At 37.1% G+C, this 27,807-nt stretch overlaps 1 protein-coding gene across 1 annotated transcript; it reads right to left on the reverse strand.

Annotated features, from left to right (window-relative positions):
- Positions 1-3,108: 3,108 nt before the first annotated feature.
- mosmoa (modulator of smoothened a) lies at positions 3,109-27,389 on the reverse strand. The gene is made up of 3 exons (XM_041277803.1): positions 26,573-27,389; positions 10,406-10,618; positions 3,109-5,406 (listed from the first exon to the last, which is right to left on the reverse strand). The coding sequence occupies exons 1-3, from the start codon at positions 26,676-26,678 to the stop codon at positions 5,222-5,224; spliced, it is 504 nt and encodes a 167-aa protein (XP_041133737.1). The 5' UTR covers positions 26,679-27,389; the 3' UTR covers positions 3,109-5,221.
- Between the last annotated feature and the right edge of the window lie 418 nt (positions 27,390-27,807).

A 27,807-nucleotide genomic window follows, 5' to 3' on the forward strand; every position in this document is an offset into this window, starting at 1 on the left:
TGGGACAGTACTTGAATTCAGGGATTCAAACACATGTATTTAAACAAAGGAGTCTTTCAGTCATTTTAGTAGACGATTTATTTTGGTAAAGTTGCTCAATAACAAAAATACAGGTGAAGAAAAATTATGTTCATTTTGTACAGTTATATTATTAAGTTCAGTTTCAAAATAACAGCTTTAAAAATGTCACAACCAATAGAAAACATCAATAATACAGCCTGGAATAGTATACAGGCCATGCCACAAAACCATACTATTCCTGACATGTGGTTATATAATAACTAGTTCATATTTCTTGTAAGAAATGCCAATCATTTAAATAAATCGATATCCTTCACTTCTACGCTTCATATTGTATTTTGAAGGACCATCGCATTTTAACTGAGTTGCTGGTATCTTACAAAGGTGGTCACTGGATAGAAGATCAGGTAAGACTGTAAGCTCAGGGAATAAACTACACTTTCATTGTCTAAAATGAATCCAGTAAATGTAGCATCCAACTACAAATGTTGAAATCATTTAATTCATATATATATATATTTTTCTTTTTTAAATGCAGCCAGCTACAAATTTTCAAGGTATAACTGGTTAATTTGCTGATCCTGTTCATATGCAAAGACTGGTATGATCCCTGCCTCCCCAAAATGAATCACCAATCTCAATACAAAGGGAACAGAGTGAAGTGTGTTCAATTTCAATCATAGCACACAAACCCAAGACATATATGGCACATCCATTTGCAACTTTAACTGTTTGTTGCCCCTTTCCTCATCCAGGATAAATACTGCAGGAGTCAATACTGTCAACTGTTTTTGTAAGCAGTTCTACGAAACAAACGCTGCAGTCAAAGAAACGCCACTGATTAAGAAAACAATTGTGAAGTCTTCGTTTCTAAAACGTGTTTATCAAAAGAAAATACACACTTTTTTTTGGCAGCAGTGGCAGCAATTTGGTTGAAAATGTTGCACGTAAGATTCAGTCAACAGCCAGTAGCATTGACTAGGAAAACGAAACCTGAAAAGTTAAATGATGCAAAGGTATGCCAGGTTAATTTAAAATTTTTCTGCAATGGATGGAGATAACCCAGGAGGCCACATGCTTCGACTCCACAGATTCAGGATGTCTTTGCTTGATAACCTGCCAAGAAATGTGATCTCTGCAAAGTTAACACTAACAATAGTACACTTGGTTCTTTGAAGTGGGTTTTGTAAGAAACAGCTGTATCGTGAAAAAATGAAAGACACAGAAACCAGGACGGTTTTAGCAAAAGCTGCTTTGAGGTTTATATGACCTTTTAAAATGATGGTTGCCAATTTCCACAAAGTTATTCCTTTATTAAAAAAAAAAAAATGGTGTTGTATTTTTTTCATACACACATTATATCAAGCATCAAAAGAAAATTATCACTATTATAGCATTAGTTTGGGAAAAAATAAGGTATATAAATGGACATTATAAATGATGGACATTGACAAAATGGTTTTGGTTTCTTTTTGATCATCCTTGACCATGACATGCTTGAGTGATTGGATGGACACTGGATATGGAGTGATTTCAGCTGTTGAATTGCAAGCTTGAATAAAAGCTATAAAGCAAAACCCCAATATGCCACGTTTGTCAAGAAAGCAGCGCCTTCGTGCAATCGGCATGCAGGAGGCTGGACTAGGGCAACGTACTGTGGCTCACCTTCTTGGGTGCTCACAGGCAGCAATTTCAAACCTGGCAAGATGGTATAACCAGACACACTCAGTCAATGACAGGCCTCAAACTGGGAGACCAGGAGTCGCACCTGTCCAAGATTGATAGATCATTTTACAGCATCTTCGTGATGTCAACTGTTAATCAGCCCAAGTGATAAGTTTCTTTTGATGCTCAGTGTGTGTGTATATATGTAAACATTGATAATCAAAGAATATATAACACAGATCAACACGTTTGTGTCGAACCAGTCGGAGCAAAGCAGTCTGTAGTGTTATGCTGTTGACAACATCTTTTTTTCTCTTTGTTTTCATGCTGACTGATCTTTTAATGCTTTTTTGCAAAACTGGATGACAAATAAATGTTTCGCTTATGTTGCAGTGACACACTTCTTTCTGCAAGGGGAACACCAATTCAAAAGGTAAGAGGCATGATTGCACCACACAACACAGAGTTATGTACAAGCTAAAAGACATTAGATTCTGGGCATACCTTGCCTTAAACAGTTACATAAACGATCAAGCATGATGTTCCATAACAAAACTGTTACGGTTTCTTACGTACAAAGGGCAACAACTAACCACAAAATTGTTAGCAGATGGTCTTAAATGTTTGGCATTTGTTCCTGAATTTACAAGTTAGGAGTTTAATTTTCCTGGGATTGTGTACAACAAAATTTGATCCAAGGAATGAGCATTTAAACAAAATATCCAGATTTGAACCAGAAATAAATTATTTGTGTACTGAAATAATAAATAGCTAAATATTTGATATTAAGAGAGACATATACTGTATACAATGGAACAGGCATTTCGACTTGTAGAAATTCAAAAGGTAGCTAGTAACAGTATTTGGTCTATCAGATCCTGAAACAATTTTGGACATATTCACTTTGGGAAAAGCCAACATGGCATTTAAGATATTAAGTTCTCTGCAATGCTAACAATGCTATACTATCGCCTTTAAAATGTTGAAGCAAATTAAGATATCTGGTCTCAAAGGTTAATCTTATAAAAGGTACATTAATACAACAATAAATTCCTACAAAATAATTAAAAAAAAAAAAAAAAAAAAAAAAAAAAAAAAGGGGCTTCTACATTCACTATTTTGGTTGTTTTTTGGTGTGCGTTTTCAGTGGATGTATTTTTTGTGTGCAGATATAAAATTTGAGTTCTGAAAAATTAGGTTGAAAATATTAAAATATTACCCAAAACACCAGGTCTGGCTCAAACTATGCATTACATCCCATTCCACCAGCATTTCCAGATTGCAGAAACTTGTCTGTTCATTACTATGCTGCCCTTTCTACATTTTTTTTGACCACTAAAAACACAAAAGCCACCTTGTAATAAATAAGTGTGTAATTTGCAAGCAGCTTGGAAACACTGGATGAACATAAAGGAGATTCTATTATATACGGGCAGCCAAGTATATTTCCAAAAACCAATAAAAACCAGTAACAGTATCCTTCAATATTTCAGGTATTAAGATTAAATAAAAAATTAAGACAAACATACAGGTTCCAAAAAACAAACTCCCAATTATTTTTTTTTTTAACTGAAAAAAAAAAAAAAAAAAAAAAAAAAAAAAAAAAAAAGTCATTGCACTTAATGTAAATATATAAAAAAGAAAAGCTGTGACAAACTGTTTGGAGAAAACGTAATTTCTTTTCAATTGCAGATGCATACCATATTTCTTGTCCCACTTTTGTAAAGGTTCGGCGATTACATTGTGCTATACATCTACGCATAGGGCATGCTTACACAGTCGGCAGCAGAATTTAGCAAGTTAGAAGCCTGTACAGTACTTGCTTATTGGTTATAATCCAGTAATAATGATATTACGAACCAAAAATATATATTAAAATAAACCGTCATTATTAATGGTAGCTCCTGGCACTGTTAGGAAAACGCTTTCCCGAAGTGCGGTGATCTATGCCAATGAAAACAATGAAGGCTTGCACGTTTGCCAAGTTGTATTCAGTCTAGCTGAACAGCCTGCAAACACAGTGGGCTACAGCAACAAGAAACACACAGCCCTGTTTCTTCAGGTACAGAGAGATCAGATGGGATTTAGGCTGCAGTACCTGTTCTATGTTAATTTTCTGGCTATTTCAGCTTGTTTAATGCAATGTTTGTTTTGAAATATCCCCTCAAAGTAGATACTATTTGTGATTTAAATATAATACCATATTATTATTGAGGGTGCTGTATAACTTTCCTCCAGCCTTCAGAAAAAGTACATTGCAACGTACAGAATTTAGACAGGTGTTGTCTGTTGTCGTTGCTGCTCTGTAGCAAAGAAAATCAGGCTGAATTTGAAAACTACTTTTTAAAATTTGGAAAACACAGAACAGAATACACATCTGCATGTTTTGAGTGGCAGAAATTTGTAGGATTAATCGAGTGCTTGGTTGGGTCTGACGGCGGTCCATTCCTGGAATTTTCCCTCATCTTTTTGTTCCATAACATTTATAATATATTAGAAGGTCAACACCAGAAACGAGGCCATTTATTATAACTTCCCAGTGGGCTTTTCCAAGCAAATAAAGGTTAGTGGGTTAATAACTTTTTTTTTTTTTTTTTTTTTTTTTTTTTTAAATAGCCAATTTGTAACTGGATGCAGCTAGAACATACAGAGGCACCAAAGGGGTCAAGATGTTCAGACATAATGGCATCAGCTTCATATTTCTGGAGCAAACATTAAAATGACAAAATCGCTCTTCATATACAAATAAGTTGTCGTACAGAGGATATTTTACTTGAACCTAAAATTGCACAGAGGAAGGGTATCAGATTGTGGGGTACCTGCTGTTAAGAGTTTGTGGCTACTACAAAGAATGAGGTAACATCAACATCTTCGGAATAATGGCTTTTCTACGCAAGGCCTATTATGTTTGCACATGCCAAAATGCATACCCTAGCAAAGCAACCAGAATATTTCTAGTATTGTATGTATATACAACATAAGATGTATCCAACCATTAAAAAAAAAAAAAAAAATGATGAAATGATTTTTCACAGCACGCTAACCTTCTCAAGAATGAGGCCAGCCCCACTCAGGCTTGTCCTGCAATCCTCTGGCCTAGCACAGTTTTCTTTTGTTTCGTTTTTAAATACTTTTGCATTTTGAAAGTCCACTGTTCATAAAGGAATAATAATAAAAAAAACAAAACAACAACAATAATCGTCACTAAACAGCAACAGGTACAGTAAAGGGCAACGTTTTTCTCGAGTGAAACAGTCTTTCCAAACAGTTTAGTGTCACAGTGCAGACGCAGCTGCTTCAGTGGGTTCAGATGCTGCCATCCTGCTGTTAGTTTGTGGAAAAGGCTCTTTAATTCTCCATTCAAAGTGCACAGTGAGAACAAGTTTTAAAAAAAAAAAAAAAAAAAATCTCTTTGCGCAGATAGCTTATTATTAGTCCCTTTTATTTATTTATTTATTTTTCTTCAAGTACCCAACTGCAGGATGCAATTTGTTTTGACGTCAAGTTCACAAAGGGGAAGGAGGATTGCAGGATGTCAGCCAGGCAAGCAGACTTTCCCAGCAAACAGTAGCCCCACTATTGTGAAGAATATGGATAAGACAAACAGTACATATGAAGACCCAACTACAGTGTTGTTTGGTAACTTATATGGCTGTCCTCCCACTTCATTGATGTAAAATCCTATTGGAAATATAAGGGCTGCCATGCAGAAGAGGATCACTGTGAAGAGAGGGGAAAAAAAACAGGATTTAGGAGACATTAAGCACATTATTCTCAGTACGAGCAGTGATTGTCCCTGGAGCTTGGGTATCTGCATGGTTATTTATTACAGTTCAGTCTTCTTATCCGTGTGAAAAACACAGACTCCACAGGAGGTGCATGTAACCTGCTACAAGAGTTGAGATTTTACAGGAGAAAATTTAAAATCACACGTTTCCCCAGTCACCTAATGTTATATGCTTTAGTTTGTAAATAAAATAAGAATCTATAAAAGGTACAAAAAAATCATAATTGTTAACATGAATGTTGTTGCACAACTCTGGCTTATTAAAAAAGCTTCTACAAGTAGCATACTAGCATTCTGTTAATTAAAGACCCTTTTCGATGCAGCATTTTCCTGTGTTATATTAAGGTTCCTTTTATAATTTATTGCCTAATGAAACTACACTAGAAGCCAAATAGCAATAGCCTTATATCAGATAGAGCCTAATAACATAGTGTCTCACAAAGAGGGCACACTGTAATTGGTTTTGTTAGTCATCGAGCTAAATGCATCTTTGCTTACAGCAAGAGCCACCTACCCTTCTCTGATAAAAAAAAAAAAAAAAAAAAAACAACTATCCAACAAGCAGCAGTAAAAGAAAACCACGACTTGACATCTCACGCATGCACTTGTAGGTTTAGTGGTTGATGTAGTAGCTCATTATTTTTATTTTTTTATCTCAAGAGCAACTACAATAGACACAAACTCTTGGTGTATTTCTATCTGGGAAACCAATTAAACATGCAACTAGACAAGAGACCGGCCTCCAGAAAAAAAGTGAAGAGAGCAAAGAGTGGGGCTAAAAAAAGACTGATCAATCGACCTAAAACAAGGTCACGTGCAGAAACAGCCGCCATTTACCACTAAAACTGGTGCACCAACGTTAAGAAAATCAAACTGTTTGTGTAGATCTGCCACTGTTTAGACCAACTGAGCAGACCCCAGTAAGTCCAGTGGTTTAGACAGGACGGTGAGAGCAGGTCTGGCAGACAATTTGGTCTCATGGTTAGAGGTGACACTGGCATGCCAACCAGTCTACTGCAATCTAGAAGTCGGTGGCAGTGCAGCCTTGATAAGAGTGGACAGACTAGACTTTCAAATCCCAGCTCTAACACTTAAAAGCATCATGCCTGCTGGGTAATCTGTTCATCTTCCACATCATCCAGCTGCAAAAGGAATCACAGTTCAAGTCTTTAAAAACTGACGAGCGTTAATTATTCAGGCAAAGCTCTCAGCCTTTGTCAATGTGAACTACTATAGACTTTGGGCTAGTGCGTTTCTACTTATCAGCTGTCACGATACATACAGGACAAACAAATATACAGCAGCACAATCAACCACAAATACACAGCAAGTGTGGATTCCGCAGACTGTTCTATTGCGATCTCAACTTAAACTTATCCTATCAAAAATAAAGGTACTGCATATGTAAAAAATAAAATAAAAAATAATAATAATAATAATAATTACATTGTGTGTGTTTAAGAAATTTCAAACTGTAATTGTAAGACTTGAGGGTTTTTTGTTTGTTTGTTTTTTAATTTATAATCTCCAATTATTGTTACCCCCAAATTTCTCCCAATTTGGAATGTCCAATTATTATAATTTTTCTCTCGACGATTCCCCATACAGCTCAGGGACCGGGCGCTCCATGGTCGCCCTCCAATCCCACGAGCCAATCGACATCTTTTTAACCCAGGAATTCGAGAGCAGATTTCTGTGGCGTGATATGCATGGCTAATCAGATTTATTTTTTTCTTCTGCAGAAGAATAATTTTTGCTCACTGAAAGACTAGGATATCAAGTTTCCTACCAAAATAAAAGCCTGACAAAACAGCACCCAGTAATAATATGGCTTGGCGACATACCCCCCCCCCCAAAAAACAACAAAAAAACACCTTGTCTAATGCCTATAGTCTAGTATCTGTTAAACTGGAATCTTGAGAGCATTTATATCTTACTTTAATGTAGAATCCCAATTACTCAGATTTTCTCAACCAACTTTGATCCTAAAAGTCCTTCCCACAGGCAGGTGTATATTTAAAAAAAAAAAACAAAAAAAACAATTTGGATTCCATTCCTTTATCAAGATATTTTAAAACAAGCAAGATAACCACTTCTAAATAACTGAAGGGAAAACAGATGGCCATAGATATTTGCAAATGTGCCAGCAGTTCGTTGGCTCGGCAGTCGGCTGTCAGGCTAGCACGGCTTGTCATACAAGCTGAACCTGTTAAGAAGGAATGTTGTGGCAATCCTGACACAACGTGATGACAAACCTTTTACAGGCGTGCACTATAACTCGACTATCAGGAATTTTAAATTACTCAGGCGTCTAATTTCATCCCAGCAACTGCGTACATGCAGGACAAACCAACAACAGTAAGGACTCAGCTCACTGAAACACTATTATTATTTTTCTTTTGTTAAACAAGTCTGCCGATGTTCAAGTACGAGCCAATTTTGGCTAGACTCCAAAGCTAAAATGCTAGCTGGAAATACAAACTGTGAAAGACAAGGGTGTGTTTCAGTAGTTTAAAAAAGTACCTGTAGCACAACTGTTTATTATGTACAATGACTGTACCTTTGTCTTACAACCACCACTACCAGCGTTATATATATATATATATATATATATATATAAATTTAGTAAAAAAAATCACAAATTATTTTATTATTTTCTCCCAGTTTGGCATATCCAATTATTTTTAAGCTCAGCTCACCACTACTACCTCCGCGCTGACTCGGAAGAGGCGAAGACAAACACATGGCATCCTCTGAAGCGTGTTCCGTCAGCCGACTGCATTTTTTCATACTGCAGACTCATCGTGCAGCCACCTTAGAGCTACAGTGTCGGAAGACAACGCAGCTCTAGGCAGCTTAGAGGCAAGCCCACAGGCTTGCGCCCCGGGTGCCGCCCGGATAATTGTGCTATACCCCCTGGGGCCTCCCGTCTAAGGTAGACAATAGAATAACCTGGACTCAAGGTCAGAAGTATTTAGTTCTTTCTGAAAAGGGGTCAACTGCTACAAATAATCAAACAAATAAAAAAGTAACAGCTTTAGACAGTAAAGAACACTGCAGTGTTTGTATTTTAAAAGAGATTTAGGAATCGTTGGCTGGTGTATATTTTTTGTGACCAGCAGACCTCCTGCACAGTACACACCAGGTCCTGTCACAAAAGCATTTGCATTTTAACAAAGCACCAGGTGATCCTCCATTATGCTCCTCAAACCCGCTGGCTTGGTTGCAGATTTAAGTGGTCTGGCTAGCCCACCAAGGTATCCAGACAGCAACGAATATTATTGTCTGGTCCTGCTGAGGTGCCATATGTTGCAGCACACAGAGCTGCAGTTCTGTGGCCTCATGGCACCTGGAACAGGCATAAGAAACCTGTTCAGTAGCCTGCGTATCACTCCTGTGGACAGTGAGGTCTTGTCATCATGGCACAAAGCCCCCTTTCATACACCATGGCCGTTGGCCATGCAACCTCTTCCCACCACCTGTTTAAAAACCTGCAAATCTGCTACAATTTCACTGAAAAAATACCTCTTATTAGAACTGTTCCTCAAAAATAAACATATTTCTATATTTATATATGAATGACAAGGTTGTTGAATGTAAAAGTGGAATGCCAAGTAGAGTGTTATCCTGAATGTATTTTTGCTTTAGTTATGATATTTGAAACTGTATACTTTTTGCCACTAAGCCTACATCTAAGAAAGTGTTTCTTGTTACCTAGACAGCTACTGCATGGTGCATGCTATTTTTAAGCTTAAAAAGTACAAGACGTACAGACATCAGTCACTAGTTTAATCAAAATGAATAAAAAAAAAAAAAGTTGTTGCTTCATTCCCTTAGTGCATGCCCTACTTAATGATTCCACCACCCACCCCCACAAGAAGACAATACAAATAAAAAAAAAATATGGCACAAATGGTGACAATCATAAAGCTTTAAGGGAACCTGAACAACTTCCATCTGTCACTCATGCCAGCTATTATATCACAATGCAGGGATACTGTAACGTCTCATCTGGATGTGTAAAGCGGGAGGTTTTACCTCCTTTTATCGGACTTATCACTCATGAAGTATACAGACATAAAGAAAACAATCACTCACAGTACTGGTTTTGTCCCCAGTATCTGAATTGGGCTGCTACAGGCATATTCTTTTTTAATTTTTTTTTTTTTTTTTTTTTTTTAAATGTGTGTTTTGTCTTTGGAAACTCATATCCAGTCTCACATTACGGTTATTCAATACAGAAGATCTATTGTAGAATAGTCTCTATTATGTGAAATCCTTGTATGTACTGTACGGGCACCATTCCAGGCTATTTTGAGAGGATCCATTTACAAAGAAAGGTCAATACTTAAAAAAATGTTTTTTTTCAATGGATTTGATTTACGTTTATGTTAGCTGCCTCTAGACAAATTTGGCTTATTTGGGTTATATATATTACAGCAGTTGAACGTAGGTTACATCGGCTACAAATCAGATGATACGAGTTACCTTGTTAAAGTGCAACAGTTTACATGTGCCCCCTATAAATGTGCAGGTTTTCTTTATTTTAAAAATTAAGGAAAAAAAAAAGTCAATTGACACTAAAACAGACCAAAGCATTCAGCACAACAAACGCAATCCGTCAGCAATAATTAACTATCGCAATAGTAATTTTTTTTTACTGAAAAAAGGACAAGACACCATGTTTCAATTAATTGTAAATACAAAAGTATAACAAAAGAAAGACAAATAATTATTCAGGTAAGGCCAAATTACATTAATATCATCTAACCTTTTCTTTAAAATGGACAGAAGCAAGGCATCAACTGCATACAGTACATTTACCCACTGTCCTTTAATTAGTGTCATTTATTTTTATATACAGCTAAACAGTTACATACTAAACTGTGAAGTCAGTCTAGCAGCTGTTATGTGAACCAATATGGCACTTACTTCCAGTGAATGCTATCCAACGGGCATATTTTGTGGCTTCCCTTCGCCAATGTGAAGCCACGAGCAAGCCACATGTGACAGTCAATGATATGATCCCCATGATGATAAAAAAAAGTGTTGTGACCCATTCTGGGGGAAGCCGGGGCGGGATGCACGTCCGGTCACGTCCGTGGAGAGTCTGACACTGACGAACCAGGCCCACAGTGAGTGCACCTGGAATCACAAGAGAATAAAAAGGCGTGATTGTATTGTCTTTATAATTATGATTTCATATAACTAGCTCACACCCACACCCTGGCAGGTGTTACAACATGCCATTTACTAACTGTACACAAAACCAAAAATTAGACAGAGGCACAATTTACCAACAACAAACAGGTTATGTTTCTGTTCTTAAACACAAGGACAGTTTGGGAACAAGAAAAGGCCACTGGGCCCATCAAGGCTTGTCTTGTTAGCACACCATTGTTCCCTACTCGGGGGGACGACTAATTTAAAAGCACAGAATCTAGTCTTATTTTAAATGAAACTAGTATTTGAAGTTTTATGTTTGTTCTTGATTGTAAAAAGTAAAAATATGGATTGAGAAACGTTGCTAGTATGTAACATTAGCATGAGCAGCTGCAGCACAATGTGTGGTACATTATTAACTGTACTATATTTGGCCCTTGCAGGTCCAATGATTAATACTTGATGATTCATACTGAATCCTAGGTGGGTGTAACAAAAGGCTTTCGAATCTCATTAAGAGTGCTCCCTCGCAATTGATGTAATCCAACACCTACAATCAACTGGGGTGAGTTTTCACTATACACTGATATACTATACATTTTACTGATGACTAGGAAAATCAAATAAGCAAACTCAACCACCTTGCTTATTATATAAAGAGGGACAGAAACCTGGTTGGACAGGCTTTCGTTCTCAGTACCACCAATCTTTGACAGATCCAGACAACACGTGAGATTTGGGGGGAAAAAAATAAAACAAAACAAAGTCAGATCGAAGTCACCCTCCGGGCAGTCAGGGAGAGGCAGTCAGCCAGGTGGATTATTTCAAGCATGCAAACATACAGCAACTGCCTGACATAATCCTCTGAAGACTGAGCAGATTAGGTTTGTCAGTTGTTTTTGTTTCTTTTTTAAATTTGATTTACAAGTTATTTGGACAATGAGATTACATAACGAGCCTGTGTGTGTTTTTTTACCTTCCTGACATTAAAACAAGGACACTTCAGCATTTCTCTTTTTAGGAATTCCATAACATTTAAAATGTTTTTAAAAACCTGTTAAGCACAGAGTAACAGGCAGACTTAACACATTTTTAGCAATGCAGTACTATTTCAGGCACCACTTAATGTTCTTTATTACAAAAACAAGTCATTAAACATATTCTTCCTTTGCACCCATGTAAAAATCCACACATGTATTAAAACTTTTGTTTTTAATGATGAAAATGCATTCACTGTATTGTCCCAGTATCTCAAATGGAAATTAAAACTGTCGAACAACATGTTGCTTACCGGTAACCAAAAAACATACACCTGGTAGATACATCTGGTGCGACAGTAGCCCTTATAAATAATATGCAGAGATGGAAATAGGTCTTGTATTGCATAGCAGTTTCACCTGTTCCAGGTTTTATTATGTGCATGATTAGCAACAGTGTATAGGTAACAAGCTTGGGTGTGTGCGATTAAAACCAGAAATTGATCAAATCACTATGCAATGGGAGTCTTATTTCCATCCCTGCTATGTAACTAAGAAAATACTGTAAAAACATATTTACTATTAAGCTATAAAATGGTGGCCTGTGGTAATGCTAATGTTACATTTCCTACAGGCTGGCAGATTTATTCATCCCTGTTCCAAAAGATTTACCTCAAATTCTCTTATGTAACCTTTAACTACTGTAGTTACACTAACACCAGCCTACAGCCAAACGTACAATATGTACATTGAACGGACTGTATGCTGAATCGCAAATAACTGTCGTACAGTTCTTAGTAATAGCATTTAATTCCTCTACCAAGGACAGTAGCTCACACTGCCCGATACCTCAAAGATCACAGTTGTTTGAAACAAGCAGCAGGATGCAAAAACAATGCCTACATACAGAAACCACAGCACTGTACATCTTAAAATATAACACCTTGCCTTTCAAAGACCACCCTGGACACTGCAACACCTCAGTATCAGTGTTGCACTGGACTGTCATCACCCCACACTGTTTACACTCTACCCTCATTATGTTAGTGCTGACCACGCTGCAACAGACGCTCACAAAAGCACCCCTGAAACTGGACTGCATTACCTTGGATACCGCAGTGCAGGATTAGTGTTAATATGTGTGAAACTAAGAATTAGTTTACTTATTTAACACTCTTTAAAACATCTTTGGTTTACCCTACTTGTGGATCTTGGACAGTGGAAAGTAATATCTCACTTGACCTACAGTGGAACCAAAACGAGAATGGTACAGTACAGGAATGGAAATATAACACTCCCATTGCATAGCAACGTGATCCATTCCTGGTTTTACTAGGAGTTTAATAACATACACCTGATCTTGTTACCTATACACTGTGGCTAATCAAGCATATAGTATGCTGCTTGAAAGGTTCTTACAAGCATTGGCACAAATTTAAATTTAGGAAAAAGGCAACAGAAGTTTTCAACGTAAAATATATTGGGTTTGAAAATTGCATAGCAGCATACATCTATAAAATAGTCATAGCTAATGAACAAACAAGACTTTTTTTATTAATCCTTAATTTGCAGAATAAACACATAGATTGAATATAGCCGAACACCCTACTCCTGCACCACAAACTACTTTTTTCTTTTAATGAAAGAAAGAACAAACCTTCTGCTGTGACCCAGATCTTTCATACAGGAAGCTGCTCACCCCACCATTCCATAAGCCAGACTTCTTATAAACAATCAAACAAGTGTGTGTGTGTGTGTGTAATGTAAAATATTCAGCATGGAGAATGTGTGGCTGAAGTGCAGCTCAGGAAAAAGTGCTAAATGAAGCAAGAGGGCAAAGTTTAATGCTAATACCATGACTCACTTTTTCCACAACATTAAATTTTGTTAGGAACTAAAATGCCACATTGTAGAAAACGGTTTGTTTTGCACAACTGGGAATTCTGTGGTGTTGTGTGTGCAAGTACTCATCAGTTATTCAGTGAAATGATTGCAATTAGTTTTAGATGTTCTGTTCGTGCCGACACTGTTTAATCTTGCTGGACAGGTTCTTTGCTTTTCCTTATAAACAAGGTAGCCTGTATTGATTTATCTTTTGCAGTTCATTGCACAGGTTTGATGGATGTGAAAAAAAAAAAGTCTTAAGCAAATGGATCAGAGAATCATGGGAGAAGTCAAAGTTCAAACAATCAGAGAAAAAAGCAAACTCAAGAATATCTACCAAACACCCCCCCTTGATACGAAAGCAGGACGATCCTTTAAACAATCTGATGTTCTGGTCACAGTTCACCTCTTGCCCTTATCAAGAGCACCTCTTCATATTAAACATTGAGATCACTTGCCTGATTTTCAAAAACAGCCTCTCTGCCTGTGGTTTGAGTTAGTTTAACAGAAACAGGGACGTTTTCTGTAGGTCAAATTAAAAATATCTGGGGAAGCCTTATAGCAGCTATAATGGCTTTCATTGTAGAATTACCTAAACTAGTGTTAAGATTGTTAGAATTCTGAAACCACTGTCTCCAGATACACGTTTACTGTACAGTGTTTTAACCACTTAAGGTACACAAGGAACTGAGCGGTTTCTTCTTAAAATACAAGGAAACCGACAATTCGGATGACGAGATAGAACAAGTCGGTACATTTTAAATCTGTTTTGTGCACATCACTGCAAAAACAAGAAAGTTGACATCATTTTTATTTCTGCGATCCATATGTCCCTTAAGGGTTAATCTGTATATAAAATAAAAAAAACGTGAAAAGTCACTTGTTACTGCTTGCAGCCCTCAGACCCTGTAAAGTACAGGAAGCGATTCTGTGCCTTACGGTTGTGTACAGACTACAGTAGATGTTTTCACAAACTACTGCTTGCTGTACTACTGTAAAATTATACGTGTGAGAAATTAAGGTAAAACAATAATCACCATTTAGAGAAGGTCATTTCAGCTTCTTACCACCTGCATCTGGAGTAGATAAAGTTGCAATTAAAACAGCAGAAAATGGCAGCTCTGTAACTAAGGCTGTTGTAAGCAGGTCACAGAGAAGGAAGCAAGCCTCACACAAACCTTGCTGTAATGCTATCAACCTGGGAGCTTTGACTTGGCACTTTCATTTGGCACTTTTTGGCACAAACAGCTTGGTCCCTAGAATAGAATGCCTTTGCTGTTAAAGGCAAATCCTGTTTACTCTGCTCATTTGTCATAAGCCAAACCAGTCAATAAACTTTCCTGTTTGCAGTAAAGGGGTGAATTCAAAACATTTTCAAGACACAGCATTCATTCACTAAACTATAGTACAGTACCCTACACGCAACAGATTTATCTGTTTACACAAAGTTTAAATATTTTAATATAATCAGATGTTTACAAGTATGTTTATTTGCAACACTGCAATGTGGATCCATCTAACTGGATGGCATAACATACAACAACTAATTAAGTAAGCTTATCGCATTTCCTCTGGCTCAAGGGTGGAGTATATTTTAACTGGCGATGGTTGTGAAGAAAAAAATTCTGGCTTCTGTCAAAAACAGGGTGTTGTGTAAAAGTGACTGGGCAACTGAGGGCTGCAAGGTTTCATAATAAACAAACCTATGTGAAAATCCAAAGGAAGTTTGATTTGATAACAGCCTGCACCCTAATCCTAAATAAACATCCCTTGGACTTACAAAGTATTTTGTTTGTGCAGTATCCTGTCATGTACAAAACAGGTTAAAGAATGCACCTCTGGCCAGGAACCGTTCGTCATCAGCTTCCCATATTGATAAAAACCTAGATGTATTGCTTTGAACAGTGCTGTGTGTTCTTGACACATCACAGTACCAACTCAGGTCAGTCATGACGTCTCCGCGGTGGAAACAGGATGAGGCTTTTCTGGTGCCATGCCATGCCAACGCTGCTGGCCCGTTGTCATTCGGATGTGTAGCGAAGCAGGTCATCAACAACAAATGATTCATTTTTTACATCATCTTTAAAAAAAAAAAAAAAAAGATTGTATTAAAGATTTTAAATGCATGAGCAAGTACTTTAAATTCATGGCAAGGAACACTGGACCAACAAATACAGTACTGTAGCGTCGTATTTAGATTATAAAAGTGACATTAGCAGATATAGAAGTTTTTTTTTTTTTTTTTTTTTTTTAACAATTGTGTCCCATAGTGAATTCTAGGTTTTAAAATAGTCTAGTCTCTACCCCACATAAACAGGAGGCTAGTTGTGTGTGTGGTACTAATGCACCTTTTCACCAGCTGCGTGTCCAATACCAAGATTAAAGAGATCACACTGTTTACACCCAGGGCTGTTTACCGGCTGTACAACTAATTGCTATGTGATGGAGAAGATTGTACAACAGCCAAAACATTTAGACTCTCTTAGGAGGAAAAAAAAAAAAAAAAAGTGTTCAGGGTTTAATAGAGGCTAATGTCTGAATTTTACAAATATTTCCCAATACCAGTCAGTCCCCTGCTGCTCAAGTTCAACAGAATACCTACATTACAACAAGCAGGCATGCTATCATGCATTCTGCAAAGTCTTGGGTGGAGCTGTGCTCTAGACCTCACAAACTGCACTGCAAGATAAAGGCTTTAGGAAAATTAACTGAAAGCCAAAGCAAATTAGCATGCCTAATTTGCAAAAATCATTTGTTGGGGTGGTGTAAGAAGTGATAGTGGCAGGCGCTGCTCAGTTGCAAGGACAGTTTTGGCATAACGATTGCATTATCTTCTCTTCTGCAGTTCTTTTATTGTTCACTATTAACAAATCCATTTGATCGACTTTAGAAAAGTCTAGTTTAAATACAAGCACCGTAATGCAGTATTATCTGCGCTTTCTACTGCAAATCAGCTGTTTATCATTGTCTATTAAAACCACGTCGTCACAGGGCTTCAAGACAACTACAGCTATGGCCAAAACGTTTGCATCACCTACAGAATTAACTAATTTTTCAGCTTAAGTCGAATGAAACCTGATGAAAAAATAGGTTCCGTTTAAAACTTAATGTACATAATGTAACAATTTTTTGTTCCGTTCCTGGGTAGTAAGTGTTATTTCCTAATTGCTTATGCCTCAAAAGTATAGAAAATGGCTATTATTCCCCACAAACTTTGCTTTTGTGACCAGGACAGTGATATTTCAAAATATCACTGTATTTACAGTATAATCGTAAATCTCGAAAAACTACTCACTTCTAAATCTTTTGTAGTCATTTTTGTATTACTTTAGTATAAATACATGTTAATTTGGATTCATATGTTGTTTTTTTCTGACTGTGAACGAAAAGACATACATTTGCCCGTTTTCCCATTGGAAATAGTGATCTTTTGAAATATCACTGTCCTGGTCACAAAAGCAAAGTTTGTGGGGAATAATAGCCATTTTCTATACTTTTGAGGCATAAGCAATTAGGAAATAACACTTACTACCCAGAAAATTGTTACACTGTTATAGGTGATGCAAAACATCTGACCAGAGCTGTACTGTACACAAAGCACAGTGTACATTACAAACATAAATACTGTACAGCCATTCATTCTTTGAATTGGCCAAAATCTGATCTCAAACATGTGCATGTTTTTTCCCCAAAAGAAATGAAAGTACACTGGCCCAAATCAGAAAACAAGTTCCCAGCATACTCAGTTTGCTGGGAGCATTTCTGTGAACTACCGCATAGTACAGCAAAGAATACAAAACATGGACAAAATACGGTCGTGAGAGAAGTTACCAAGGAAAAACTACAGTCATAAATCATAAGACTGACAATTCTCACACTTCTTATTTCTTTATAAACGCGGTTTAATCATAACACACCTCTTGGGCAAAAGGTTTAAACTCATCTGAACAGTTTACGTAAGGAGGATTACCTTGTGGAACAAAAGTGTTCCACAGTAACTGCTGCTTGTTCCCAATTAGCTCCCTGGTTACCTGACAATTAGGAAATGTCAATTAAACATTCTTCCCTAATAACTCCCATGTGCATCACTTTCTCTAACAAACAAAAGCATGCATCAAGTAAAAGATCAGCTTAGTAAAACTGACTGGACTCGTTTAAATGTTCCACAGATACAATCAACTCATTTTTGACCTACTAAACATTTTAAACCACCAGTCAAACAGTAGACTACATTTACTTTAAAATATAAGCATGCACTATATAAAGTTAAATCTGGACAATGAGGGCCTTCAGCAAGAGGGGTCATCATTTTAAAAAGACAAATGAGTGCATTACGCTAATCAGACAATGTAAAGTAAGTGTGTGGGAATTTATTACATGACTAATGTGGGGGTAAAGAAGCCTCCTGCAACATGACTCAATGGAGAGGATTATACCACATGCTCCTTTAGAAGTATCATTTTAGTCAACATTATCTCAACACCGCATGGATTTATTCTCGATTCTTTTGAGCACACGTTCCCAACTTTAATAGCTTCGCAGGGATGTCAGGATAATGCTAAAACAAAATCAAAAGTACGCTATATTTAGATTTCTCGTTTGCTCGCTGTCATGCAAAGTAGCTTGTTCATACAGTTACACGGTGCTGTTGAAATATGGACAGCTATTCTGGTACTTAACCTTTCCTCTTGTGGTTTCATCCTCTCCATCTGCAAACGATGTCTAACTTTGCAGGGCTAACCTGTAAACTGATATCCTTGTATAACTTCAGGGCACCAAGTTCAGGGAGCTTTTTATAGTTATGATTCATTTGATCTTAGAAAACGCTGCAGAGTTACAGTAGAGCTGGGGGTTCCAGACATTCTTGGATTAAGACCCCCCCCCCCCCCCCCCCCAAAATTGATTTTGATACCTTAAGCGAGAGAACATGTTTGTGTGACAACCTCTCATTAAAACAACATTTGCCTAAATGTAAAACAAAGTTGTTGTTGTTTTACTAATACGTGTTGTTTACTAATAAAGAGCAAAGTACACCTGCAGAGATGTCATGAGCACATTTTATAAGATTTCAGAAATAAGATAAAATAAAATAAAGCTGAATAAATAGCAAACCTGGTATGGTTTAATACAATACTGCCCAGTGCACTTCTGGATGAAGTTCTGTTTATACTACCTTATCATAGCCCCACCGAACTCAAAATACATGTTGTGACATGAAGAACTCATTGAAGTAAGCTGATTTATATCCAAAGGTGTCAGTAACCAATTGACCTTTTCATCAGGCCTGGGGAAGCTGGCTGGATACAAAGCTGACTATGACCAAGAAGAGAAAGGTTACTGACCTGGTGTTTGCCAGTAAAGCAGTGGTCCCCAGCCAATGGCTGGTAGATTCCAGATGTGCTTCCCATAGAAACTGCAACCTCTCCCCTACTGAGGACGATCTTGAACTGCTTGTTTGCAGAAGCATGAAGGTAACAAAGTGAATGCTAGGCTGATTCAATAGTGTGCCAGGTTTTGCATAGTATCACATTGCTAGTCAAAGAAATATTCTACACTTACAGCAGAAGTGAAACATTTAGATTTTAGTATTTTTTTAACAGTAAAGCCCCCATTATTAAAACAACCCCCAGATTATGAGTTACTATTAAAAGAAAACAAGTTGTACAGTATTTTTATACAGATAGTAAATCAGACTAATATTAAAAGTTTAAACGTTTGTCACTGACATTTAGCTGCTTTTAGGATTTCTAAATTCAGCAGTGCCGAGTGCCTAATGGCCATGGATATTTACTGTGGCAGTTTGAGAATCCCTTCAGGAAGGATTGTCCATCTCTTTCCACCTCACCTGATGTGGAACTAGTGATTAATGTGCTGAAAAGCTTTTGGTTTCCTGGCAATTGCATATGCATTGAAACAGAATCTCAAAACATCATTTAACCCCCAGATGACCCTAAAGGCTGATAGCTGGAACAACCAAATTTATAAAAGTTGGTCAAGGAAAACAAAATGGGAGTGGTTTGGCTTGCACACCAGACAATAAAAAAAGTGTGTCACATCCCAATCATAACCTTGTGAGTGTTACGAAGTCTAACTGTGTAATCTGTGGCTAAGACATTGTTTAGTGGTTGTGACCATTATCTATCTTCTCAAAACAAGCACAGTTTAATTTTAGTGCAAACGTACAGTCAACAAAAAGTACCACGTGACTCAACACCATTAAACCAGTGGTTTCTTAATCTGCTGGAAAAAGTACTGCAAAAAAAATAAGACATGAAACTTGAAACTTGATTTTTACAATGTTGCCAACATTGTATTTATGCCAACACACATTCAGGTAACCTGCTGAGGTTTTGTCAACAACGACATTTACACAAATTAAACACAGTTAAGTTGCAACCATCATAATCCATCCAGAGGCTTGGCCACAGTCTCAGCACTGGTGCATTCTGGTACTTGGTGGATAAATTGTTTTGTTTTCTTTATTTTCATTCTACTGAATTTCTTTCTTAGATTTTCCACCACCAAACGGAACATGTTGTAAATAGGAAACAGTACCCACCCCCCGAAGTGCATTAAACAAGGTCAGCAGTCCCAAGTAAATATTCAATTTAATTAAGACTGTCAAGAGTTCATCCAAGATCAATGGAAAGACCTTACCTCAGTAGTTTAACAGTTCAAAGCACCTTTGAAGATTCAATAATTACAAAGGTTCGGAGAAGCATGCCTCCCTCCCTCCCAGAGTGTTAATCTTTAATCAGAGTAAATACTGAACCTCCCGAAGGAAAGACGACCACACCGTGTGCAGTGCATCTTCAGGATTGACCGTCTGACTTATTTGAAACAATTCCTCATAAATCAACAGTTATACATTAAAAGATTGAAAGTATTGAATTGAAAGTAACGGCTATTTGAGTGATTTATGCAAAATCTAATGAAACAGGCCACTAATTGTTTACAGAAACGTTTAATTGGCCATGAACGCTTTCCAAAAAGGTATAAAGTTGTGCAGTTTATAAAATCACAACAGGAATACAGTGTTCATGAGGTCACATTATACTGTAGCTTTTATAATGTATGTTTTGGTTTATTTCAAGTATCCAAGTAAATCCTAAATAACAAATAAAAAAAAAAAAACATAGAAATCACAGATATCCTGTTATAATCCATTAACAAAATCATTTGTGACAAGGAAAGGCATGACGAATGCCCGCAGCATTTCAAACTATTTCAGTACAGGTCTAATTTTTCACAATCAACCACTCGACCTTGCAGACTTTCATATTAAATTACTTTCAAACTTGTTCTCACGACATTCCCTGAATCCTACAACCTTGAGCTAAAATTAGACAAAGGCATCCTATCCAAATAGAAACATTTCATATCCAACGGCAGATTAGTTTATCAGATTAAAGACTTGTCGATTTGTTTAGTGTTTGTTTTTTGACCACTGTGTTGTTTATTATTATCATTAATGGATGACAAAGTAAGTTGGCCACTTATGCATGCGAAAACCACAAGTGTTAATACACCCTGTGTAAATCACTGTCTAGTGCAATATTAATAGCAAGGAAAAATATACAGTACTTAAAGAATTTTCAGAACAGGGAAAGCTATTTCTTCTGTATGAGAGGTTGAAACAATAAAAGTGTATTCTGCTCCTTATTACACACACTATTTAATTTCCAACAGCTGTTCTGTTGTCATTCAAGATAAGCAAACCAAGAGTTAGAAATGGACTAAGCGCTAATCTAGTGACCCAGCTCTAAGTAAAGTCAAAAAGGGAAGAACTGCAGGTGGCAGAGAGGGAGAATCAGTGCTTAAAATATGATAGATACCAACAGTGTCTCTGTAGGAAGCAATTTACCCAGGTGAATTAATTTGTATATACTGTAGTGTACACAGAACAACGCATTCACACTTTCCACTTCACTAACATCTTGTTTTGTTTTCTTTAATTCAGTAGTGTGGACATGTCTAACGCAGTACTGGACTGAAAGATTGTGTAAATAAATAACCTTCCAGGAAAAATCACTAAAGCCTTACCAGCTCCATTAAATTAATGTCAAAATGCTCAATCATTCTGTTCTCTAAAATACACGATGCCTCTCAATTCATTCCATGCCCACAGCACCAAAAAACCTTCACCTTGTAATAAATTAAATTTACTCTGAATTTAAAGGACGGCAGCTGATTCTCCACCCCCCCCCCCCCCAAAACTTGATATCGGGTTATATACAAGTCTTGTACATTAGTTTTACTTCATAAAATCTTATGAATATTCCTCTAGCACCAATAAGCACTTTACTACTCTGAGTATCGACTAGACACACTAAACTTGCCTACTCATCTCAGTCTGGACCATATAAAAGGCTTGTGTATTTCAATATAAGGAAATTGTATCGTAAACAGGGAACAATGCCTTTTAAGAAGTTTACTGCTCCTTACTTATCAGCAGCAAGCCAAATCTGACAGTGTTCTATCAAAAAAAACAGCACACGTTGACACCGAAATACTTCACTGATAATTCACTAATTCTACTGCCGTTAAAGGCAATGGGGCTTATCCGCATACATGGCTTACCTTTGAATAATAAGACTGTATCTCAGTTTTTTTCAATATTGCATACAGTAGCTGTACCTGCTAAAAAGAATATAAATGAGTAAAAAATAAAAAAACACACACCCTGTCATGAATGCTACACATTCATTATATTTTTCAATCCTGTTACTTGAGAATTAAGCAGCTTAATGCCTTTCCCCTTTTTTTAATCTATAAAGCCACACTAACTTCTGTAAGCAGCATTTACTTAAAACAAATGTTCCTGTTCCACAGTACTGTCTCATTCACCATTTGATTGAATTATTCTTCTAAAAGAAAAAATAAATGAAACCCTATATGTAACTGCAAAGAACAAAGTTTAAATCAACTGAAACCGATTGTATTTACACAAACACACACCTGCAGTATATTAGTATGTTAATACATACAGCATTTAATATAAAATCAAGCCTGTGTTTAACAATTTGTATTTACTAATCTTTAAATTATCCTGGACAGAGACTCCAGGTTCTCTTTTTAGATCAGGAAGAAACATAGCCACCGTCGCTGCTTACTTGAATAGCTGCAGGATTCTTTTTTTTTTTTTTATTCAACTTGGAACACTTATTTGCTTTGATGTTAAAATGTCATGGTTATAATGGGAAAGTAATTTAGCTCCTTGGTTAGATACTTCTGAATTTCACCTGCTCTGTTTAACCCTGTGGTTATAAAAATGTCAAGAATGATTCATGGTGAGAGAACTGTACACACATGGGGACTGAAAGTCAAGAGGCAAAGGCGAGAAGAGATTCAAGAAAAACAACAGAACTGCTAACTGTAAGCACAGATAGGTTGGTAAATGTAACATTATTTGGCATGCAAAAGCAGTGACATGCAAACTGCAATATATTGATAAGTTACCCTTAAAAAGAAGGGTAAAATACTCACACAAATAGCACTATCAAAGGCTGGGTTCTTCCAGAGAACCCAACGGCTGCAACAAACAAAAAAACAGCCCACTAAACTGACTGGCAGGAGCAGAGATTCTTCTTCCACAATGACCTGTGATACTGCCTAGAGGGTTCAGGAGGGATGGAATTCATTCAGACAAAAACTGCAACTTGAGCCATCCACCTTCTGTACCCACTAATTGAGTACTTGGAAAATATGCTTTAAGCTAGTCTCTCTGATAAACGAGAAAATGAGGCACACCTTCACAGCTAAAAAGGGAAAAGATGGGTTTTACGTTAAATGTCTGAACACTTGATAGACATGCAGAAACCTTAATGCACAGGCCATCTGAGAGAATAAACAATGGCTCTGCTCTCCGACGAACCCATTTAGTGCTACTGGAAGCTCTGTTGTAAATGCAATTAACTCTTTACAACGCACGCTCTGAAAGATTTCAAACACAGTGTTAGGATTGGACAAAGGAAAGCTTCCCATCAGCACTAACATAAACCCTTTCTTAAACATCTGACAGCTTTTCTTCATTGACTGTGCATCATGAACCCCTGCAAGTTCAACTCATACATTAAGTAACACTTACACCTCTAAACATGCAAATAACCTGCGTAGGACTCAATCAATTTTGTTAGAGCATATAAAACACTTCTTACAGCTCCCAGAAAATGATCAATTTCCTGCAGATTAATGAAGGTACTGTATTTGCTTTCAGTCAGCTATTTGCTTAACAACATTAACTGCGCTGTTTGGCCTACACACTTGCAAAAAAACAATACTTTGAACAAAGGGCGCATGCAACTACCCAAGACATTATTTTAAATCAAGGCATTTACAGTTAGAGAAGTTAAACAGAGAGGTTTTCATTTTAATTAAGGCAAGTATAAACCCAAGCCAATTTCATCTTAAAAGTTATGCTCTGGTGATAAGATCTAAAACAGACTCAAGTGTTTTAGGCAGCAAGGGTTATAAAAGCATTGCACAGCCCTTTCTATACATAAAATCCCACTGCATTGCCAAGCACTGCCTTTTTACATTACAGGCATTTAGGGTAGGCCCGGTGAATTAATTATCTCCCCCTCAATGTGAAACTTGTACTTAAAGGTATTTAAGTGATGACTATCTTGTAATTTAGACCTAAAAAGTACAGTAGTTCATCACAACGTCTAGCCAACAGTTTTACAACCAGAAACCCTAGGAGACAGGAAACCAAGTTAGGAGTTTAAAACTTAAATAATCACATGTGTCGCAAAACCAAACGTTAACAACTGACTTTAAATTACAGGAAGAATATAATTTTGTTTAAAAAAAAAAATCATTACTTCCACCTAATGGATAGCCTTTTTTTCTTGAGTCCATTATTCTAATTTAAGAAATTGGGAGAATTAAGTTAGCAGACTTAATTATTCACACATGGTGAACAGTAGGAAAAGTAACTCATCCCTCTGTGGATAATCTGAGGTCTTCATTAATTATTTCATATTGGGCATCTACTGTAAGGGGTTGATTTGATTAACTTATACTGGGCTGTATAAGCCACAACTGGTTTGTCTTTTGAGTATTTTACAGCACTTGGGAAACTTGATTGTGATTATCTTGACAATTGTCTTATACTGTAAAATGTTTTTTTTTTAAAAAAAAGTCAAATGTGAATTCCCAGCAGGCTAAAGGTTTATAAATAAATAAATAAAAACATATTGAACCCATAATATTGTAAAAGCAAGTCATCACGCAGCTATGGCAAATATTAGCTATTCCTTTAAGGAGACACAGATTTGCTTGACTGAAACTGCAGAAAATGTTAACAGTACACATGTACTGAATAGCACCACAGCCTGGTAACCACTTTCTGAAAAGGCTTGGCTCACACGCTCCATGTGTGGTTCTCTATGAGAGAATGCAGACCCACAAGTCCCCAGCTGCCCCTGGATGTAAAAATGTCACCTGACCCTAATCAGACAACTGCAGTGAGACATTACCACTATCTTTAAATTCTCAATGCTTTGACCTCCCACTGAAGTTGCATTTCTAAAGCAAAATGAAACATGGTAAGCTAAATGTATTATTTAATGCTTTCAGCAATACTCCCATAACCATACCAATCAATAAAGCTACTGCATCTCACCGACTAATGATGCATCCTTATCGATTGGGTGGGAGTATAAAGAACTGAAACAGTCTAATTATAAGACATTTTTCAATGACCACCTTGTTACTATTGAAAATAAAGGTAGACAGCTGGCTATTGCCAGGTCTACAGTACCTCTGAAAAGCACTACAGATTAACAGAAAAGAACTGTGCTGAATAGAAAAGCCAACAGATGCATGTTTACATACCATGTGAAACGGTCTGATGATCCATACATCATTATAATCTAGTTTCGTATCTGATTTGCGCTGTATATTATAGTGCACTCAGCGAGTATTCATGAGGGTTATGACACGTTCACAGCCAGCATCATAAAGTCGACTCAACATTAACTGATTAAATGCCAATATATTGTCCAAAACTTAAATAATTAAGCAATTGAGGCTAGCCCTTTAGAAGCTATTGAAGTAGGCAATTATTATTATTATTATTATTATTATTATTATTATTATTATTATGAAGGCAGTAGCCGTAACGTTTGTCTACATATCTTAAATGAAGTCCTGCTAATGCATTTCTAAATGCTAGCTATGGAAGAATGTCCCATCTCAATTTTGCAAAATCAGCCTTCATTTTTACACAGGCGCTTCACTTCCCAGATACTTGAGGCTAGGAAGGGAAGCGTCCCTAGTCTCGGTATATACCCACGAATAATATGGTGCGTTCACGGAGATCATCCTGTGCAGAATCTGACCAATTTAGCCAATGGTCGCGTTCAAATTGGTCAGATTCTGCACAGAATGATCTCCGTGAACGCACCCATTACTCTGCTACAGATTTCGTTTTTTTTTTTTTCGATTTCAGATTAGACTAACTCGTCGTATGGTGCATTTGTACAGCTAAGCCTTCGTTTGCTTAACTTTGCAATGTTTAGTATTTAGTTACAGTCGGCTAGGACCAACAATCTGCACTCGCTAAACAGTGCTACAGCTAACATGCAAAATAAAAGGTCGAACATGCTATCACGTTTTTTAGCGAGGTGTTCAATAACAAGCTAATCAAAAAGCTGCTTGGCCATTTCTTTAAAAAAAAAAATAATAATCCCCCCCCCCCCCATTTCGACTGGCTCTAGTATAGTACAATATTTATTTATTTTTAAAATAAGATTAAAAATAATAATAGTTACCTATTTGCGTTTAAGTGGTTGTATATTGTAAAAACAACCACGTCACTTTTACAGAAGCACTTACATATGCTATGTGTTTATAAACATGCTTGAGAGACAATGACCAAAACAAACAAACACAACATGGAAAAAATGGGGACGAAAGTGATCTTCATCAATAGAATCTACATCAACCCCGTCCTTTTTAATATTAACGAGTAGTAATGTTTTGAAACTTACCTGGTTACAGATAAATATAAAATATATAAATATATTTTGTAGTACGAAAAAAAAAAAAGAAGCGGTGGTGCTGTCCTTACCTGCAGATTCCCCCGTGTTGATCCAGTCCGGATTTGCAATGCTGGCGATGGCGAATATATCAGCAGCCAGGAACAGACATCCTGAAATGATAGTCAGTTTATCCATATCTCAGCCAAAGCAGCGCGGCTTTAAACGAGGCGGGGGAGAAACAAACTAGCAATAATATTGATAACCAGGGGGGGGGGGTTCCCTTTCTTTTTTTTTTTTTTTTTTTAATCTACCACGACCTCCCCCCCAATTTGGCAATCTCCCTCATTTCACATATACACTGCCGCAACCAGAGCCCTGCAATCCATTCAGAGGGTGAACATGCAACAACTGTGGAGTTTTGTTCACATTTCTCTCTTCTCCTCAGACGACGGCAGCACTACCGAAATCGTTATTTAACGCATGGGCCTGCAAAGACCCAAGGCTTTTCCTCTCCAGCGAGCCCACAGCAGCACCATTTAAACAGCAGTTAAAATCATAGCTCTGCGCGGCCGTCAACACCAGAGAATTCGCATATGAACACACGGGATACAAAAATGTAATCGCTAGTTATTTTTCGAACTATCCCGTTGCTATCCTTCTTGCTTGACGCTCGAATATATTTGATGGTAGCCAAAAAAAATTGGGTCGTTGTGATTGTTAATATTGTTTTATATATTTTCGGATACATGCATTTTTAATTATAATAGAATCGCCGTTACTGCTTTACGAGCTGGCCCTAGTCCAGATTGCACTCTCATGTGCCGAGCTCATTGATATCAAGCACCAGTGTTTTCTACAGACACAACAGCCCAGGCAACATTCTGTCCGGGGCACAACTGGTATCGCGAGAGCTCAGTTCGAGGAGTGGGCAATGGGCAATGGGGGAGGGATGAGAATAAATGCAGTAAAGCCTGGTTCAGAAAACGTTTCCTGAGAATGATACAAGTTAACTGTTTTTGTCCCACACTACAATGCAAGCCCCACTGCAGTGCCACACAAGGCTGTTTTATAACCTCCTAATAAACACTGGATTGAGCTACTGCTGCTCAGTAGCCTGTGCTATTTTTGCTGAACGTTTTCCTGACCAAACATGTTATTCGACAGATGATGTTTAACTATAACTATATGTTTAACTGCTCTTAGTCAAACTCGTTCTTAAATGTAATTATTTACTGCCTTCCTTATTTTGCTCATTTGAAATTGATCCCCTCCCCCCACCCCCCACTGATTTTACTGTACTTTATAAGTGCTCTTATCTATAATG

Source organism: Polyodon spathula, chromosome 18 (assembly GCF_017654505.1).
Source record: "Polyodon spathula isolate WHYD16114869_AA chromosome 18, ASM1765450v1, whole genome shotgun sequence".
Lineage (NCBI taxonomy): Eukaryota > Metazoa > Chordata > Actinopteri > Acipenseriformes > Polyodontidae > Polyodon > Polyodon spathula.